Raw genomic sequence first — 19,600 nt, 5'->3', positions numbered from 1 at the left:
TATTCCTTTGAAATTAAAAATTAATAAGCAAAATTGAAAATAATTTGTTTTTGAAAAAGAAGTAAAGAAAACTATTGTCCAAAGATTCATAAACGATTTTTTTTAAAAAAAAAATAAAAAAATAAATGTCTCAATTTCTGTATTGAAATTGAAAATTTTCAATTAAATGAAATTGTGTACTTCTCGCAAGGCTTTATCTGGAGAATATGGTTCTTGAAGCTAACATTCTTTTGCTCATTTTGTTAGAACAACCCCATCTAACTAACACAGTAGCTCTCTAACTATTATACAAAACATATTATACTACACATATAAAACGCATTCAGCTAAACGCAACACAAAACATAAGAAACTCATATCTTTAAGACTTTTTTAATTCCATCTAGCTGTACTGCAATGAAACCTCATTTTACGCTACCTTTACCCTGCATCCTTAGAAAACTGAGCTTTTCTAGGCGTGTGACTCATCGAGTCCACACTTGTCTTTTTTCAATGCACTGCTTTACTAAACCATTTTCATTTACTTTGAATAAAAATTCTACAACTTTGTAAAGCTTCTTCTATTACCTTCTTAAACATGTCTGTTGTTACTCGTGAAATATTAGAAGGAAAAAGTTTTGACAATGAAGTTATCATCCCAAATGAGATGAAACCAATTGAAAAGATGATAAAAAGAAATGGGCCAAAAAAATTTGTTGCTATGGCCGGTGGGCAAAAAACCTTATCATTTTTTTTATTCTTAATAATCGAGGGGGCCATGGCCTATACCACCCCCTTCCTCCATCCCTGGAAGAGACCCAAAAAAAAAAAAAAAAAAAGTGTGAGGAAGGATGCAAAGCATTTGGTTTCTGGAACCAAGGAATGCCACCATTCCATGGCGGGCAGCGGGATATATACAATGGTTATGTTACGTGAATGATTTATTGAACACGTAACAGAATAATTTGTTCGGTTCTTTAAATAGATGACACAGCATTGTTGGATTGATCCACATATACAGCCTAGAACAATGGGATTTGATTCTTGCACAACACTAATACAACAACTACACAACAATCCCTCACATGAGGGTGGGCCCCAGTGTGTGGGATCCACCCTCATGTGAGGAGTTGTTGTGCAGTTGTTGTATTGGTGTTGTAAATCTAACATTTTCCTAGAACAATTCCTACTTCATCTCAACCAAGTGGTGATAAGCATCCCTTCAAACTAAATAAGAAATAATAGACTCCTACTAATCGGCTAACAACTAACTTGATAACCTGAACTCAAACTACAATGATGACTCATACTAATCTTTCAAATTAAAGATAACAAGGACTCAAACAATTCAAATTAACGATAACAAGCAAACTAACAATAACATGGACTCAACTAAAGTGATAACATGAACTTAAACTAATCTGGTGCAAAGTGATAGACACCATGATCATCCATATCGTAACAGGTTACTTGCTCTTTGTGTGTCTTATTGAATTCTTGCTAATTCTTCATAGTTTCATGACCAACTCTCTGGTCATAAACTATACAAGCTTTGTATTCCGTTTAGAAATAAGAGAATAATAGTTTTACAAAAGTTTGCATTCTTTGTGTGGTGAGACTCCACCCTTCCGGCAATGTTTTTCTTTGTATTACAATATGTTTAAGCCTATAAGAGCAAAGAAATGTTATTTAACAGACTATTATATAATTGAAAAACAGTCTTATAATTTTATAGATGATCTAGTGGATAATGAGAGATACCTAAATGACCTAGTGGATAAAAAAAAATTGGGTAGGGTATAATTTGGTAATGAAAATCAATCTTTTTTTTATTTTTATTTTATTTTAACAAGTACGATTTTATATAATGACTTATTTTTACTACCAAATCATCAAATTATATAGTAGTCTACTAAATAGGATTACTTATAAAAGCATCATAATTTTCTTAAAATGGTGCCATCCATGGAATTCGAACTAATTGCGAAAATAGTGATGTATATAGGATTACTTAATTAATTATATAATTTTATGAAATGTCACATTTTCAAATTTAATCATCATGAAAACTCGAGTAATTCTACACGTACATTAAGTGTCTATAAAAAAATGAGGTAGTTTTTAAAATCATCATCAAATGATAATTTTAAAAGCCTCATTTTTTTTTTTGTGGACACTTAATTTATATGTAAAATTACTCGAGTTTTGGATCGGAATTTTTGCAGTAGAAGACAAACAGGTCATTTGTTGGGAACGTCAATGTCTGATTTAAATTTTTTGTGAGTATAAACTGCTTGTAATCTTATATTCTATAGTAGAACGGTTTCTTGGATTGGCTACCCCAAAAACAATTTTATTTTTAAGAAATTATTGAAAAAGTTTCAAAATTCTTGGATTGATTGTCACTTTGGCAAGACATCTTAAGAAAATTTGTATGATTGATTGTTTGTTTGTTTTTTTTTTTTTTTTTTTTTTTTTTTTTTTTTTTTTTTTTTTTAGATACTTGGAAAGGAATTATAAACTAAAGTCAAAGCTAAGTTTTAGGCTTAAAAAAAAAAAGAAATTACAACAAATTAAGGTTGAACAACCCAACAATAAACACCTAAGAAAACAATTATACGGAAACAATACATCAAATGAATGACGCGAGCCTAATGATTCTTGACATGGATGCCAAGAACCCGTGTTACTAGTAAATACTTTTAAATGTGTGCTTAGAGTTCTGAAGAACCCTACTCAAACTCCTGTTTAGTAATAATTACGAGGGATATTGAGAACATACATAGACCCAAACGTCTAAAATTACAAAAGTGGTAAAACAAAAACAACACAATATCATAAAGAAGACGAGCTGGCCGGGGCTAGAAGTCGTCGGCGCCGGCATTTGAAGATCACGCACAAGCACCGTAAACCCTACCCAAAACACTTTTTCAAGCGCAAGTGGTCGTCATTAACAACTTTTGAGCTGGAAAATACGCGAACTTTACCCCACCACGTGCAGCAGAATCTTTTGAGTTTAATCATCACAACTGTAGTTAGCCTGGAATATGCGCATTCCTTAAAATTAAGAAGCAATTATAAGAAATAAAAATTTATAAAAATAGCTATTATTCTTTAAAAAAAAAAAAAAAAAAAACTTTGCTGTTGATTCACGTGGAAAATGCATTGCCCGAGCTGTTTCATGGTAGATATCAAATAAAACAACAAAAAGAAAAAAGAAAGCTATTTGGTAAGTGGTGAGTGACATAGAGTCATAGACAACGAGTGGTCTAAATTTACGGTAAATTACGAGCATGGATTTGATAAAGAGAAATGGTAGAAGGATAAATCTATAATAAGAGAGCAGAATTCCCGGGATTTATTTATTTTAAAAATTAAAGCGTTGATTGGGTAAATCTTTTTAGAAAAACTTGAAAAACAAATCGTAATCCTCGCAACAAATAACAGAGAAAGAAGTAGAAGAATGAGGATTTGGTCGCAAAAGAGTACAAACTGCAAAAGATTCGCCGTATCGCAGGTAAAACTCACCCCACGGCCGCTCTGCTCAATTACGACAACACCCTCCACTTTATTAAACTATTCCCTTTTTCATCGAGAAGCCTCAGCCGCTATTCCCATTAAAGAAGCATGTTTTTGTCTCTATGACAGCTTGGGATTTTTGTTCACTCCGGCACTACTATATACTACTTCCATAGTGTACTCTACCCAAGTGAGAGAGAGAGATTGAGAATGGAGAAAGCTCTGACAAAAGTGGGTAGCTTAAAGGTTGGGAGCTTATGGATTTCAAAGAAAGCAAAGGAGGAGTTCTCTAACATTAGTGAAGACATCTCTGTATGGACTCTGTGTATTGTTCTGAGTTTTTTTTTTTTTTTTGCTAGCTTTGTACCCTTTGCTTTACCTTTTCTTTGTTATCATTGTGACTTTGTCCCTGTCTCGTATGTGGTTTTGGAGGTAATTTTGGTGATTATGCGTGTAATGTGGCTTGATTGAACTTTACCCATTTGTTGAGATTCTGCTAATCATGGATTGATTGTCAGAAACTAGCTGTAGGATGTGAGATCTGTAGGTTTTTCCAAGAAAGGAAATAAACTGGGAGATGGGTTTTCTGATGAAAAAGAAAATAGTTGAAAGGGATTTGTTAATGTGGACGCTTGCTTCAATTGTATGTTGGTAGGGGTGTTTGTGCTATGATGGGGATTGGATTGTGTAAAAACCATAGTACTCCTGCGTGAATTGCAAGTGAAATTTTGACATGCTACAGCATGTTTAGATTGCTTTTTAATGGGTGAGTTTCTCAAATGGAGGGAGTCAGGGACGGAATTTGGTCACACCAAAAAAGGGTAACATTATTTGGATGAAGAGTGTGTCTTGATGTGTTCAGAATGGCTTTGAATTACTAGGTATGAGACTATGACGATTAGCATGTTATATATAGCTAAAAGTAATTGATTGTGTTTGTGTGGTGATGATCGTAGGCCACATTTGCCAGTTACCTCTACAAAGACAGGGTGATGACAGAAAAGAGGCACTTAGTCCTAGAAAAGCTCTCTTCTTCTGAAAACCCAGTCAAGCATCGTCTCTTCAGATTTATATAACATAAGATTTTTAAGATACTAGGTTTGATTGAGAACATATTTTTACATTGCATTGCTTAAGAGTGTAAACCTCTTGACTGTGTAAACCAGCAGTTGTATGTGTCAGTAAAGGATGTGACCATTTATGAGCATATTGATATAGTGAGGTTAATAATAGCTAACCGTATAATCCTAAGAACTTCAATGCATCTGTATGGTGATTTATTATTCATGCTGCTTAGAATGCCTTCTCTTTTTCCTAAAAGGTTGCTTTTCATTGCAGACATTCTCAAACACAGTTGAAGAAAAGGCAAAGTGGATTTTCAACAAACTGAAAGGTGAGGAACTATATTTGACCTTGGTGTGCTCCATTATGCATGAATCCTTATTCCTGCTTTGGAAATGCTTGACATGCTACTTGTTATAATTTTCCTTCACATTAATCTCCCTTTCAAAGTTTTAGAGACCTCTTTTCGTACCCCTTACCACCAGAGTTGGTACTTGTTGGATAGATGGCGGTGCACATCATCAACCTAATGTAGCATAAAAATACACTCCGGGAGGGAGGAATTGCATGCAATCGTTTGATGGAGGCCACATTGAACGTTTGTGAGACTGTTCTCTAGCTTACTGATAGATTCAGGTCATCAACCCACAAACTAGTTAATTGCGACAGATCTTCATGATGGAATGAATTGTAGGCCTCTCTTTCACATTCCTTTCCAGTTGCATCCACTTCTAATTTCCCTCTGCCTTTATCACATTTAAAACTCTATGATCTTTCATTTTATAAACCCTCTTAGTAGCATGTTTGCTTTTGAAATCTTTAATCCATTTAAAAAAATTTATGTTCCTCAAATTCCATTTGAGTTTGATTTTTGAAATGATTTGTCATTGGCCTCTTTCCTTAAGTGAGGTGGACCTTTTTTGTGGGAAATAGATATAATTTTAATGTCATTCAGCTGGCGTAACAAATTTGCAAATTTAAGAACACCACAATATCATGTTCTCCCCCAATATTGACTATATTTTTCTTTCCTTCTATTTTCCTTCTTTTGAAGGTCAAGTTACATTTATCATAACAGAAACAGGTGTCACTAACCAGAAAATGCATACCAACAGGAAAGCCACTGAAAAGTTTACCAGATCTCCTTCAAGAGTACAACTTACCGCGAGGCCTATTTCCCCAGAATATAACCTGCTATGAATTTGATGAAGCGAAGGCCAAGCTGATTGTGTACTTACCTTCTGTATGTGAGGTCAGTTTTAAGGACTCCTCTGTAATAAGGTATGCTACTCGGGTTAAAGCAACTTTGCTGAGGGGAAAGCTCACGGGTGTAGAGGGAATGAAGACAAAGGTTCTTGTGTGGGTGAAACTTACCAACGTGGCTGTGGAGGGCTACAAGTCTGATAAGGTTTGGTTTACTGCTGGTGTGAAGAAGTCTAGGCCTAAGGATGCTTATGAAATGCCCCGTGCTGCTGTCAGAGTACAAGAATTCTGAATTTAGACTCAACATTATTGTCATCGGGGTAGATGACCAGGTAGTCATTGGTGGTGTTCTTATAGAATAGATATTAGCAACCTCTTGTCTCTTTTGACAACATTGGATGCACTGCTTTTATGGTTTTCACTTTTCAGCTCTAGGGGTAGTTTATATGTTATGCAGATTTTGATGATTGTCAATGCAATATGAAAGTTCATGATAACTCAGAAATTTTGGGTTAATTCCCAGCAATTGTTCACCATTCTATGAATACCAAGACTTGGAGGATGGATGATATGAGTAATGCTACTGACCATCTTTTTGTCTTTTTAAAGTTGATGTTGCTTTTAAAATCACCATTAAATTTGTAATGAATTACTATTGAATTTTGATCTAATGGTGATTTTAAAAGTCCTATCAACTTTAAGAAAGATAAAAAGAAGATTCCTAATATTACTCTAGACGATGTTATTGAACTGGTAATAACCTAAAACTGTTGTGGTATTGATGGTGGCTAGTGAACCTGCAAGATCTTGTGCCTCAACCATTTTAGGCAAGTCTCATTTGCTTTCATTTTTAGTAGGCACAGAACAAAATATTCAGAATTATTTGTCATGGATTCCAAATCAATTGAAACAGGCCACGAGTCGACCATGAGGACCCCTGCCCGAATTAGAAAATGATTTGCTTTCTATGTTGAAACCTGAATTTAACACATCAACCAACGATGGTTCCTTTGTTGCTGCTCCAATAATTTCAAAACTTTTATTTTATATATTTTTTTTCTCTCTATTCATAATATAAGTATTACAAAATGGAATTCAGACAATTTCCAATGGTTGCATGCACATAATGATGAATGGGATTGATTGCTCAACAAATTAATTGAATTGTGCTAGAATAACTTCAGTTAGCTGTTACAAGTTTCCTAATCTGCTTGCAAGATTATTACGGAACTGCATTTGAATCACGAACAATCTCGTATATTGATATGACATTCTCAATAGTCAACAAGCCAATGATGCACCATTCCAAGAGGTCGGATTTCCTGTTTTGGAGGACTTCTTGGAGGAAATGAATGTTATGCTGCAAGGTGGGAGGGGGTTAGTTATAACATGATCACTTTCTCCATCAATAATCAGCGACGTAATAGATGATATACACCAGCAGACTCAGCAGTCATCACCCTCAAACATATAACAAAATTAAATTACTTTTGCCACATGAAAATCACTGTAGATTATATCCTTTCCTTTTTTTATTTTTTTTCTTTTTTCATGAAGAAATTAACCCTAGAATTCAACAGCCTAATTAAGCATATGCATCAGCAAGAAACATAAGGGTAGATTTACCTCGACAAATTTTAATTTGAAATCCAAATTTCCAAAGCGTTGAGTCACCTCATACTCCTCCCGGAGATATTCATATATTTGAGCATATTTTGCATCCCTCCAAGCGATTTCTGATCTGAAAAATGAGAGAATTAAACAAATATGAGGAGCTGCAAGATGAAAACTAATGAACAAAAATCATTTACTCAAAAGTGCTTTAGAAAAGAAAGATTAGTAAAACTTTGAGCATACTTGATTCTATTCAAAAGTAAACAACTTTATGGAACGGTCTTTCATGTTATCTGATCTTTGTAAAGCCAAGTCACATATGATTTACAGAATTTCACTTTATTTCGTGCCTAGCTTTGGAAGCCAGGGAAGAAGTTCTAACAACTTTCAGAGTCAAGAACCATAATGAGCAAAAACAGCTTTGTTCAAGCTTGATAAAACCAACCCAAGCCCGAAGGCAACATGAATGAGCATAAAGAGCTTTATTCAAGCTTGATGAGCCAAACTCAAGGCTTAAGGCAAGCATGTTTAGTGCAATAAGACTGGCTAGACCAGGCTCAACTTGAGCAAAGAACTTGCATTCTAGTATAAATTCATCTGAAAAGCACTTGTGATATTGATATATTATACTCCAAATTTATCCAACCTTTGATTTTAATTTTGGAATAATTCACAGATACATTTACGCACAAAATTTGATGCAAGCAATGGGTTTCATTGACATGTAAATTCTGTTTGCTTAAAGTAAATTCAAAATGTGAGCTTAAAGTGCAAGAGTGACAGAGCAAACTAGAGCCATTACCTATCAATGCAGTCAATCCCTAAAATAGTAAAAAGTGACATCATCCAGCAGTACGCAAAAGGAATTTCTACCACTAATTGTATGCACAGAGATAACCAGCCATATGTCTGAAGCATTATATGAAACAATAAAAGCAATCACAATATAGTTACCTCTCAAAAAGACCAACTTTGAGAATTACATCAGCTAGATTTGAATTAGCCTTCCCGACAAGTTGAAGGAGCTTCTTCTTATCCATTGTAAAAGTTCCAGTTTTCTCCATTCCACGATTTATGTCTGCAAATTCTTGAAGCATACCATCAATCTGAGAGAGAGAGAGGTCATTGAAATTTAAAATCAGTTTCCATCAAACTTCCATGCCAAATGTTTTGCCGTAATTTAAAATTAATTTCGATCAAGACTTTCTTGCCAATTGGTATGCTGTTTCAAGCAACAGTAGCCATGTTTCCATAACATAATGAAAATCAATAAGCATCTTGAATGCTTATGTAAGAATAGTTCGAGCCTAGAGAATCTGGAATGCACCAAAAGTGGCCAAAAAGCTAGAAAACAAGCAAGCCGGTGCTTTCTTCTCCAAAAAAGACCTTTTTTTTTTTCTTTTTTGATAAGTTCTCCAAAAAAAACCTTTCAGAATATATAAAGATTAAATTACACCTTTGCCCCCACAAATTATCACTCCAATACCACTTACCTCCACAAATTTTAACTCATTACAACTCGGCCCCCATTTTGCAATTTTAGTTTCACTTTGCCCCTTTTGTCCAAATCAAATGTTGAGCTAGACAGAAAACCATGTGAAATATCAAAATTACCCATGATATGAAAACTTGGCTTTAAACAAACCGGGGGCAACTTTAATTCACATGCTTTTTTCCGTCTGACTTAACGATTGACTTGGACAGCAGGAACAAATTAAAACTGAAACTTTGGCCCAAAATGAGTTAAAGTTTGTGAGAGTAAATGATAGCAGAGGAAAAATGTAATTTACCCATATATAAAGAAATATAGCTGTGAAATGCTGCACCAAAATTACCTGTGAAACAAAATAATCTAAAGCAATGCTTTGGCCAAGCACACTTCCAATAATGCGGATGCCATCAGTGTCCAGCGTCTTGAGAACAATGTAGTCCGGCCCTCCCTGCATATCCTCAACCAACAGTGGCTTCTCCTTTACAGCATAATCTAGTACAAAGACACAGAGACAGCCAAACAGAAAGTTATTCACATAATAATCAGAAATGTATTTGTCAAATCTATGGAGGAAATATTCAGGGGAAATCGTTGCAATGAGGCTAATGGAAAACACAAACTACAGGAAAGCAACTAATATGATTATATAGCTACAAAACTATCCATACTTCTTATCATGCAGCACAGGCATTGAGAACCAAATACATGAAAACAAATACAGCACCCTTTTACATAAAAGTTTCATAGGTTAAAAACTTAAACCATTCTTAAGGAAATTTACCGTCTTTCCTCATCTCTTGAAGCAACCCGGAAGCATGTCTTCTAACTGTGTCCAGGTAAGTTTCAACTTCATGATCCTCGATATTAAATAGAACAGCAGATCCATACTGGAACACAACCATGTAACGACAGCTGCTCAGGTTCCCCTTGACTCCAAGGCCCTACATAAAAAGTCTCGTGTTATCCAAAGATATGTTAACCAATCGTATTACCAATTGTAGTTAGATTTTTGGAAGATTCTCTTATTAAAGTCCATGTAAGACCGCATGTACAAGTCAAGTTGAAATATCCTTACTGGGCACCACCACACATACCTCATATTTGATGCATCAACACCCCCCCCCCCCCCCCCCCCCCCCCCCCACACACACACAAGGAGATTCTCTTTTCTTCTGTGATTGAAATGAACCTAAAACCTACCCCACCTCTTCACAACCTAAGCCAAGAGCCAGCCTCCTAGCCCAACAAATTTAACTCATGGGAATAACTCAATCTGAGTTATCAAATTTCAATATAAACACTTAACACCATACATAACAATTGCAAACACAGCTTCATAGGTTAGCCTGAGGAATGGTTTGCACTTGTTTCATTTTACCATCGGATGAACCATTCAAAAGAACAAATACTGCTAAGTTAAACATCCAATCCCCTAATACATCATGCAACATCAACTTTGTACTTCTTTAAGATAAAATATTCAAAATTGCTAGATGCAAAATAAGATTGGGTAGCGTGGCCAGAAATACTGGTGGGAGAACAACCTCAAATATTTTGTTTTAAGATTGTTGTAATTAAATAATCATAACCTCGTATGAATGCCTAAAAGAAGAAAAGTGGATGCATTGCCTACGTAAACCCAATCTGAATGATCCAAACAAAATTATGCAGGTATCATGTGGCAGAATGATGGGAAGTACGTGGATTCTAGTTTCTAAAAAAAAATAGTAAGAACTTGAAACAAGTAAAAGGATCCAATCGTTCCTTGATCATCTTACAGTATTTTCTGAAGGGAAATCACAATATCTGAGGGCAATATAATTTGATGAGCGAGAGGAAGGAGGAACTACGTTGCTTAAATTCTCGGCCTGCATGCTCTTCAAATTGATACTGCCAAAACCATGAATCTGAGAAAACCAAATCATATCATACAAAACAAGAACACAATTTCAAAAAAAAAAAAGGGGGGGGGGGGGGGGGGGGGGGGTGGGGGGGGGGGGGGGGGGGGGTCAACAACTATGACCTTTAGATACAGGAAATTCACATTTCTCACATTCTTTACTACCAATGCTAGAATACAGCATGCACCAATTCCAGCAGAAAATTAAGCCAAACCTAAGCAAAATAAAATCAAAACACACAACCCCAGGTGCTATGATTTTGTAAAACCCAACATCCGAACTCCCAAACACAAGCCATTCAGCAACATCTTAGCTGCAGAGGAACATGATGGAAACGTGGAGGACTCTAGACGTGGGTGTTGGACAACTGCAGTTCATGGCCACGTGAAGGACTATCTAGACATGGGTAGTGGTGTACTGCAGTTATTCATGGGTAGTTATTTAGTGCATGGGTAGTTTAATATGTTAGTGGGTAGTTTAACATGTTAGTGGGTAGTTTTATTCTCAGTTACGTAGCTCTAGTATAAGATGAGTTCTAGAATGTGGAGAATAGATTATTGATTATTGTATTGGCATTTTGTCATTTGTGGTTTGTATCCAGCCCTAAGTGGATTCATTTGTGGTCTCTCCTACCCGAAAGGAGTTCATTATCTATCAAATATCTTTAATTCTGTTCTAATTATCGTGGGTTCCTATCAACTTGGTATCAGAGCCAGGTTCAAAATTCAAAGCATGGCTACCAACAAGGATCGCATTGAGAAATTGGAATTAGAAATTCAGGATTTGAAAGAAGTAATGCAGAAGATGAATGCAGAATCACAGTCCAGCTTTGCGGAGCTTAAGGAACTCTTCTTCAAGGGTTTTGAACATGGTGAATCATCTGCAGACAAAGGAAACGGAAATCATTCTTCCGGGCACTCGAATAGTTCTAAAGGATCGAGTAATTTCACTAAGTTGGAGTTTCCTCGGTACTCGGGAGACAACCCCAACGTGTGGCTGAACCGGGTAGTTCAGTACTTCAATTATAAGCAAATACCGGAGGAGCAAAAGGTATCCCTGGCAGCCTTTCATCTCGAAAGTGAAGCCAATCAATGGTGGCAATGGGTTCAAAAGTTGTACAAGGAAGAACAAGTACCCATCACATGGGACGCCTTCGAACGGGAGTTGCTGATTCGATTCGGTCCTACCGAAGTCGAAGATTATGACGAGGCACTTTCAAGAATCCAACAAGAAGGGACATTGCGGGATTATCAACAAGAATTTGAGCGTTTGGCAAACCGGGTGGATGGGTGGCCACAAAAGGCACTCGTGGGAACATTCCTTGGAGGGCTGCAACAGGATATTGTATCTGCTGTGCAAATGTTCAAACCGAAGACCCTCCGTGATGCCATTGAGCTAGCACGCATGAGAGATGATAATCTCTCTAGAGACCGGAAGATTGCAAGCAGTGAAGGGCCAACTATGTCGACAAATTCAGCCGGGTACTCAACACATACTACACGCCCATATTCATCGGGTGCTGCCAAGAAACTGTCATGGGAAGAGATGCAGAAAAGAAGGGAGAAGGGCCTGTGTTTCGGTTGCAATGAAAAATTCACACCGGGACATCGTTGCCAAACACCTCAAGCACTCTCTATTGAGGTTTCTGCAATGGAGGAAAGGTTTGAGTTCGAAAATGGGGACACAAAAATTGTGGGTGGTAAGCGCGGAGCTTGAACCTCTCATCAATTTCTCCACATGAACCTTGAGGACAAGGTTCTTCTTCCAGGCGGGGCAATTGATGGAAACGTGGAGGACTCTAGACGTGGGTGTTGGACAACTGCAGTTCATGGCCACGTGAAGGACTATCTAGACATGGGTAGTGGTGTACTGCAGTTATTCATGGGTAGTTATTTAGTGCATGGGTAGTTTAATATGTTAGTGGGTAGTTTAACATGTTAGTGGGTAGTTTTATTCTCAGTTACGTAGCTCTAGTATAAGATGAGTTCTAGAATGTGGAGAATAGATTATTGATTATTGTATTGGCATTTTGTCATTTGTGGTTTGTATCCAGCCCTAAGTGGATTCATTTGTGGTCTCTCCTACCCGAAAGGAGTTCATTATCTATCAAATATCTTTAATTCTGTTCTAATTATCGTGGGTTCCTATCAGAACACAAATGGAGAAAGACCCACATAGATAAACCCCGTAAAAAAAGAAGAAAAAGGAATCCTACTGGCCAACCTGGTGCAGAGAAAGTAGGCTTTGACGGGAATCTTTCCAGTTTCTTCGTCTTCCTTGGCCAGGAATTCATTCCTGTTATCGAAACTCAGAGGACCAGAATCTAATTCGTTGAAATCGACCGAGACCCGGGATGGGATTGCAGAGAAGGGTCTTAAACTGAGGAGATGAATGGTGGGGCATGAGGGAAGCGAAGTATGGAGAGGTCTGAGAGGACGAGAAAAGTTAGGGTTAAGAGACTTGGAAGCAGTGGCTACGTGATTGAGGAGAAGGGAACCAGCTCTCCATCTCCCCATTCACTGAAAGTTTGAAACCGTTTTCGGTAGTTTGATTGCTGATTACTGTGTGTTTCTGAATCTCCCGGGTTCAGGGGAAACCTTTTGTGTTACTGTGCTGCATTTCTTTTTTCTTTTTTCTTTTTTCTTTTTTGTGTGTTTTTATCTCATTTTCTTCTATGCTTACCTCCTTTATTTATTTATTAATATTTTATTTATTAGTTTCACATTAAAGTACCCTCTAAAAAGTTGAATTAAACAAACATTTATCTTTCAAACAAAAAAAATTATTTAAATCTGGGCCGTTCAATAATTTGGTGCTTATTTACAATGAACGACTTTGATTATATATGATATATATATATATATCATAAAAGGAAAAAAAAAATTAAAGAAATTAAGGAATAGTCCGATCACACCTAAAACATGCTTTACAAGTGATCTAAGTAAGCGATTGGATTGGTTTGTTTACCCCCTCTACCTTTTGAGTGGGTAATTGGCCAACCTCAAAAGGGCTTGATTGGGATAGTCACCATCCTATAAAAAGCTTATGGTAGTCTGTTGATTCCTTATTTATTTTATTTTATTTTTTCAAAAAAATAATTTGTTTGGGTGGTCGAACATGTCCACCACTTCAAAGATAGTTTGGGATGGTCCAACCATGCTCATAACAAGTTGAGGATAGTTCGATTGCCTCTAAACCTATTATTGAGGTGGTTAGACCACCTTAACCAGTTATTTAGGGTGGTTAGATCACTTCAAACCCTATTTTAAAAAGAGTCCAATCACTTTTAAAAAGAGTCCAATCAGTCTTGTCAATTTTAAATAGGCCAACAAGTTAGAACCTTAACTTTTGTTATACTACTTCCAAAAAAAAGAAAAAAGAAAAAGAAAAAAGGTTGTTACATTTCTTTTGTTTTCAATGCTTATATTTGAAGGTTTTGCAAACACATGTTTTATAAAAGTTGCATGGAACCCCGATCCACCAAATGAATAAAAGAAAATGATATAAATCCATCTTCTTAAATTATTATTCATCTCCATACAACTAAGTTTTAAATACGCAATTACATTTGTAAGACCTATATTGAGTCTTATAAATTTAATTATAGATTTAAAAATAAGATAGATGAGGATAAATGTCATCTCTCCCTTATTTTTATTTTTCTTAAAAAATAATAATAATAAAAATCAACCACTTTTCAAAATTATTAGTTATTACCAAACAACTTTCTTAATTTTATTTCACAAAAAATTAAAATTTTATTTCGCCATTATATCGCATCAATAAAATCGATTCCTATTATTATTCAAACTAAAAACTCGTAAGAAAACTCTAATCGTCGTTTTTGTTGGACATAAATAAGCAAAATATTCCGTCAAAGGGCAGGTACGGGACGGCGTCGTTTCCCAGGTTGGCAAATGTCAGCTACGTCCTAACTGTGCCTATCGCCTGAAAGCCGGCCCCCAGAAAAGACTCTAAAGTGAAGTGAGAGCGAGCGCCACAAATCCGAGAGAGGAGAGAAATCGTAAGCCTCAGGAAATGGCGATTTCTGGGGATCTGAGGGTCTCTGCAACGCTGGGTTCCTACCACTTGCACCCTCTTCGAAGCTCTCTGCGCCCTTCCAAGGTCTGAGCTCTCGCCCTTTTGTTCCTCAGTGCTAATTCTCTTGCATTTTACTCCGCTTGTCTCCGATTCCATCTGACTTTCACGCTATTCGTTTCATATTTTGTTATTATTTGTTTAATTGCCCTCAAATCCCGAAGGAAGAGAGGGAAACGTGGAATCTGGTAACTGGGTGAGGTTGGAGTGGTAATTGTGAGATTCCGCGTTTTCTTTTATTTTCCCGGGATTTCTCAGCTACCAAACATAGCAATCAAGTAGGGATTTAATGGGTTCTTTTTTTCTTCTTTTTTTTTTTTTTTTTGGTTTCATATGATAATTCGCATGTCGAAAGCATAGGGGTCTGGTTTCTACTGGTAACTGAAAGGAATGTGGTATAGTTTAGTTGGTGGTAAAGTCAGGGTCTTTTATCTTGTCATGTGTTATACACCAATTCAAATTGAATATTTACCATGGAATTGGTTGCTTGCTCACTGTAGTTGCCGAATAATTGCATACCCACCTGTGAAAAGTATTCAAAATGACTAAGAGTTTGCTCAGATAGTATTCTATCAGACTTTTGCTAATTGCGGTCTTATATTGAGAATACACTATGGGGAATTTTCGACTTGGTGAATATTGTGATTGTCATGGTGAGAACAATAGTATTTGATTAGGATTTTTATCAGAATTATCAGTTTGATCTTGTTTGTGTTCATTCAATAGTATTGGGAACAACTGTGTTAGTTGTCTAGATGCCTGGAGTCTGCAGTGATACATGCTTTCTTCTCATGAGTTGATCCCATTGTAACAAGGGAAGGGGTGTGCTGTCCTGTTTATCCTGAAGATTGAGGTTTGGTTTCCCATCTAATAGTCATCAAAATGCATTAGTGTTTATTCCTTCTGTTTGAAGCATCCTCATTTTGCAATTTACGAGCAGTCATCATTCGACGAACAAATGATGGGGTGAGGGGTTGAAAGTATACAGGACGTTTTGTGTTGCAACATGGGCATGTTAAGATATTATGCATGCTTTTAGAGGGTTTATAAATATATGCAAAGACCTTGACTTGCCCACCTGCTTTTAAACCTTCAAATTTTTGCTGTTTTATAGGTAGAGTTCTCTGGTTTCCTGAACGGAGGATCCAACATATCTGAAATCACACCCAAATGGTCCAGTGTGGTACTTGATAACCGCAGTACGCGTAGTAATGCCAAGCACGTTGCTGGTATCACTGGAGATTATAAGCCGTTGCCAAGGTCCATCAGCGAAGAATCGGAGAGCTTCCTCCTTGATGCCATTAACATGAGCTTCTTCGAGCGTTTAAACTTGGCTTGGAAGATAATGTTCCCATCACAAACATCTAGAAAGAGCTCTAATGCTAGGGTTGCCAAGCAGCGCTTGAAGATGATTCTCTTCTCTGATCGATGTGCAGTGAATGATGAGGCCAAACGGAAGATTGTCAACAATATTGTGCAGGCTCTATCAGATTTCGTGGAGATAGAATCACAGGATAAAGTTCAGCTTAGTGTCTCTACTGATTCAGACCTTGGAACCATTTATTCTGTCACAGTGCCTGTACGACGGGTGAAACCAGAATATCAAGAACTGGACGAGGTTGGGGCAATAACAAATATCGAGTACAAAGACACCGGAGAGAGGTCAGGTTCTGTTGATGTCAGGTTTGATTTCTTCATTCCAGATGAAAGGTCCTGATGATTTCCGGGCGCAAAAATAAATAAGTTCATCTGTGGATCCATAGCTAGTGAGCCTACTTCGGTCTTCTGTATATATATGGCGACTTCCTTTAGCTGAGATTTGAAAGTTTTGCTGCTTTTCAGTTTGTAGCTTAATTTGATGTTTGACTCGATGACTCTATTTCGTGTGGATCTGTTATGGCATATTCATGTTAGATTTTCATTTTCTTTTATGGGTGCATGTGCATGCGTGTATTTGCTTGTCTCAATTAGAGCATTCCTAGTAGCCTCACTAAATTTTACTCACCAAAATAGTTAAAAATTACTTTTTTCTATTTTGGTGAGCCACTTTATTTAAATTCTCCCAACAACCTCACCATTTTAACTAGTCAATATTTACTATTCCATTTAAATAATAATTTTTCAGATTTTTTTATTATTTCTCTACTTAATATTTTTACAAAGAATCCTTCATATCCATGAAATAAGGAATTATCGTGTGAGAGAGATGGGAGATGGGAGAAGAAAATGAGAGAAAAAATAACAAAAATGTGCTGATCATGTGAGAGAGAAATGTGAAACAAAATTTGGTGAGTGAGTTGGTGAGTGAATATTACTTATCAAAATTGATGAGTAATTTCACTCATCAAAACTTTTTTGTTAAAATGGTGAGGCTGCTGGGAGTAATTTTTTAGTATTTTCAGCAAATTGGCTCACCAAAATAGCTAAAAAGTTATTTGGGAAAAGTACACATAACCCTCTCAAACTATCATACCATTGTCAATGTACCCCCCAAACTACCAATTGTGTCAATTTTTCCCCTTAAACTATCAAAAAATGTCAATATCCCCCTAATGACAAAAATGTCCTTCATAAAATTATTAAAATAAAATAAAAATAACAAAAAATATTAAAAAAATATAAAATAACAAAAATTTATTCCAAAAAAATAATGATAATAATTTTTTTTTAAAAAAAATAATAATTTTCAGCTTTTTTCTTTCTTTTTAAAAAAATTGTTCTTTTTCGTTTTTTTTTTAATTTAATAAAAACAGGTTTTATTTTCATTTGTTTTATTTTTTAAAAAAAAAAATAAATAAATTTCAGTTAATTTTAGTTTTTTTCGTTTTTTTTTCTTTAAAAATTTTCGTTTTTTAATTTAATAAAAACTGGTTTTTTTTTTCATTTGTTTTATTTTAAAAAAATAATAATAATAAATTTCAGTTTTTTTTTTGTTTTAAAAAAATTGTTCTTTTTTCGTTTTTTAATTTACTAAAAAATGGTTCTTTTTTTCATTCTTTTTTTTAAATAAATAAATAAATTTCAGTTTGTTTTTGGCTTTTTTTTAAAACAAAAATAAAAAATTTGTTTTTTTTTTTTGAAAAAAAAAATCATTTCGATTTAATTTTTTAAAAATTTTTTTTTTTAGTTTTTTATTTTTTTTAAGTTTTTTAGTTTTAGTTTTAATTTTTTGAATTTATTAGGACATTTTTGTCTTATTCAAAAAAAATTAGGGTCCTTTTTGTCTTTTTGTTGGTCTTAGGGAGGACATTGACATTTTTTGGTAGTTTAGGGGGGACATTGATACAATTAGTAGTTTAGGGGGTAGATTGACAATTGAATGGTAATTTGAGAGGGTTATGTGTACTTTTCCCAAGTTATTTTGATGAGGCTACTAGGAATGCTCTTCCATCAGATTTTTTGTATGCACGTTTTCGGGTATTTTACTTTTCAGTCCTTCGAAGGTTTGGATTTCGGTGTTCTCAAAAGGCAAGTTTTGTTTATTTCGGCATAAAATATTTTTTAGAAAGTATTTTTTTGGAATTTGGTGTGATAAAAAATAGTAGTCAAACTAAAAATATTTTTGGTTTGATGAAAAAAGCTTTTTTAGTTTCAGAAAATGATTTATACTTTTAAATTTCGTAAATTATTTTTCGAGTTTTAGTTTTTTCTCAAACCACTTGATCACCACCAAGCTAGCACTGAACTACCATCGAACCACCCCAAACCACCGTTGGACCACTTCTGAGCCACTTTAGACCTCTGTCGAGTCACCCTGAGCTACCACTAGACTACCATCAAGTCAGCACCAGGTCATCGTCAGACACCAAACACCAAAAAATATATGGAATAGTCATTCTATTTTAGGTGTCTATTTTGTGAATCAAACGAGGTCTAAGAGTTTAGATTTAAACACATTGCCCCATTTTAGCATTTTTGCTTGAGTTTAAAACACTGTATTCTTAAGCGCGCTCTCTCTCTATGTGAAAGCTCTTTGCATGTGTCGATAATGGAACAGAATACCCATTTGAGAGAGAGAAAAAATAAAAAATAAATAAAAAAAGAAAAAGAAAAAAAGAACCTTATTGAACAATAATTTTTTTGGGGAAAACTTCATAAAATGGTATCAAACTATAGCGTTTTTTCAATTAAGGGTATCGATGTAGCAAAACGTTCAATTGAGTGTATACATTTATCAAAACCATGCAATGTCGGGTATTCCGTCAGCCTCCGTTTTAAATCGATGACGGAAGTGAAGTCATGTGACTTCCACGTGATTTTTAAGGGCGTTTTTCTGTTATGCCTCTTAAGAAAATGCTAAAATACACGTAAATGACAAAACTTATAAAATGCTCTCGACGACACCGTATTAATAGCATGCTTATTAATAAAACACCGTGCACCATCTCCGGCACAATTCTACCTATTGAGATTCGAATACGCCCTTGGGCCGTCCATGGCAGAAGTACTCGATCATGGCACTCGACTAGTGGGACTCGACTCCACCCAACGATGACGACGTGAAGGATGGCTTTGTACATAGCACCGAAGATGCTGGACAACTGATTGCGATGACCAGCCTTTGTCCTCTTATGATTTTGTGTATCTCCCCATTGATTTCAAGTAATCTATCTACCTGCTATTCCTTTAATCAATATTATACTTTAAATATAATTTATTACAAGCTTTGATCCCATATATATACATGGAATGGACTACTACCTGTCAGTGGTGTTTTCACCACCTCGAGACG

General features: G+C 35.7%; 3 protein-coding genes across 4 annotated transcripts; 2 read left to right on the top strand and 1 right to left on the bottom strand.

Annotated features, from left to right (window-relative positions):
• The first annotated feature begins 3,575 nt into the window (after nucleotides 1-3,575).
• On the top strand, nucleotides 3,576-6,308 carry LOC133869124 (uncharacterized protein At5g01610). The gene is made up of 3 exons (XM_062306091.1): nucleotides 3,576-3,810; nucleotides 4,837-4,891; nucleotides 5,676-6,308. The coding sequence occupies exons 1-3, from the start codon at nucleotides 3,709-3,711 to the stop codon at nucleotides 6,053-6,055; spliced, it is 537 nt and encodes a 178-aa protein (XP_062162075.1). The 5' UTR covers nucleotides 3,576-3,708; the 3' UTR covers nucleotides 6,056-6,308.
• Nucleotides 6,309-6,906: 598 nt separating this feature from the next.
• On the bottom strand, nucleotides 6,907-13,405 carry LOC133869114 (protein RETARDED ROOT GROWTH, mitochondrial). 2 transcript variants are annotated; one of them, XM_062306082.1, is made up of 7 exons: nucleotides 12,994-13,405; nucleotides 10,648-10,759; nucleotides 9,651-9,810; nucleotides 9,213-9,361; nucleotides 8,332-8,483; nucleotides 7,390-7,504; nucleotides 6,907-7,123 (listed from the first exon to the last, which is right to left on the bottom strand). In XM_062306082.1, the coding sequence occupies exons 1-7, from the start codon at nucleotides 13,284-13,286 to the stop codon at nucleotides 6,986-6,988; spliced, it is 1,119 nt and encodes a 372-aa protein (XP_062162066.1). In that variant the 5' UTR covers nucleotides 13,287-13,405; the 3' UTR covers nucleotides 6,907-6,985. The 2 variants fall into 2 exon arrangements, with proteins under 2 accessions (XP_062162066.1, XP_062162069.1); XM_062306085.1 differs by having other exon boundaries at nucleotides 10,648-10,776; nucleotides 12,994-13,133.
• Nucleotides 13,406-14,662: 1,257 nt separating this feature from the next.
• On the top strand, nucleotides 14,663-16,789 carry LOC133869109 (cell division topological specificity factor homolog, chloroplastic). The gene is made up of 2 exons (XM_062306079.1): nucleotides 14,663-14,895; nucleotides 15,983-16,789. Exons 1-2 carry the CDS (start codon nucleotides 14,809-14,811, stop codon nucleotides 16,583-16,585), a joined length of 690 nt encoding a protein of 229 aa, XP_062162063.1. The 5' UTR covers nucleotides 14,663-14,808; the 3' UTR covers nucleotides 16,586-16,789.
• Nucleotides 16,790-19,600: the final 2,811 nt, after the last annotated feature.

Source organism: Alnus glutinosa, chromosome 1 (assembly GCF_958979055.1).
Source record: "Alnus glutinosa chromosome 1, dhAlnGlut1.1, whole genome shotgun sequence".
In the NCBI taxonomy this organism is placed as follows: domain Eukaryota; kingdom Viridiplantae; phylum Streptophyta; class Magnoliopsida; order Fagales; family Betulaceae; genus Alnus; species Alnus glutinosa.
Note: the sequence above shows the minus strand (reverse complement) of the source record. Positions and strands in the feature narration are given on the sequence as shown.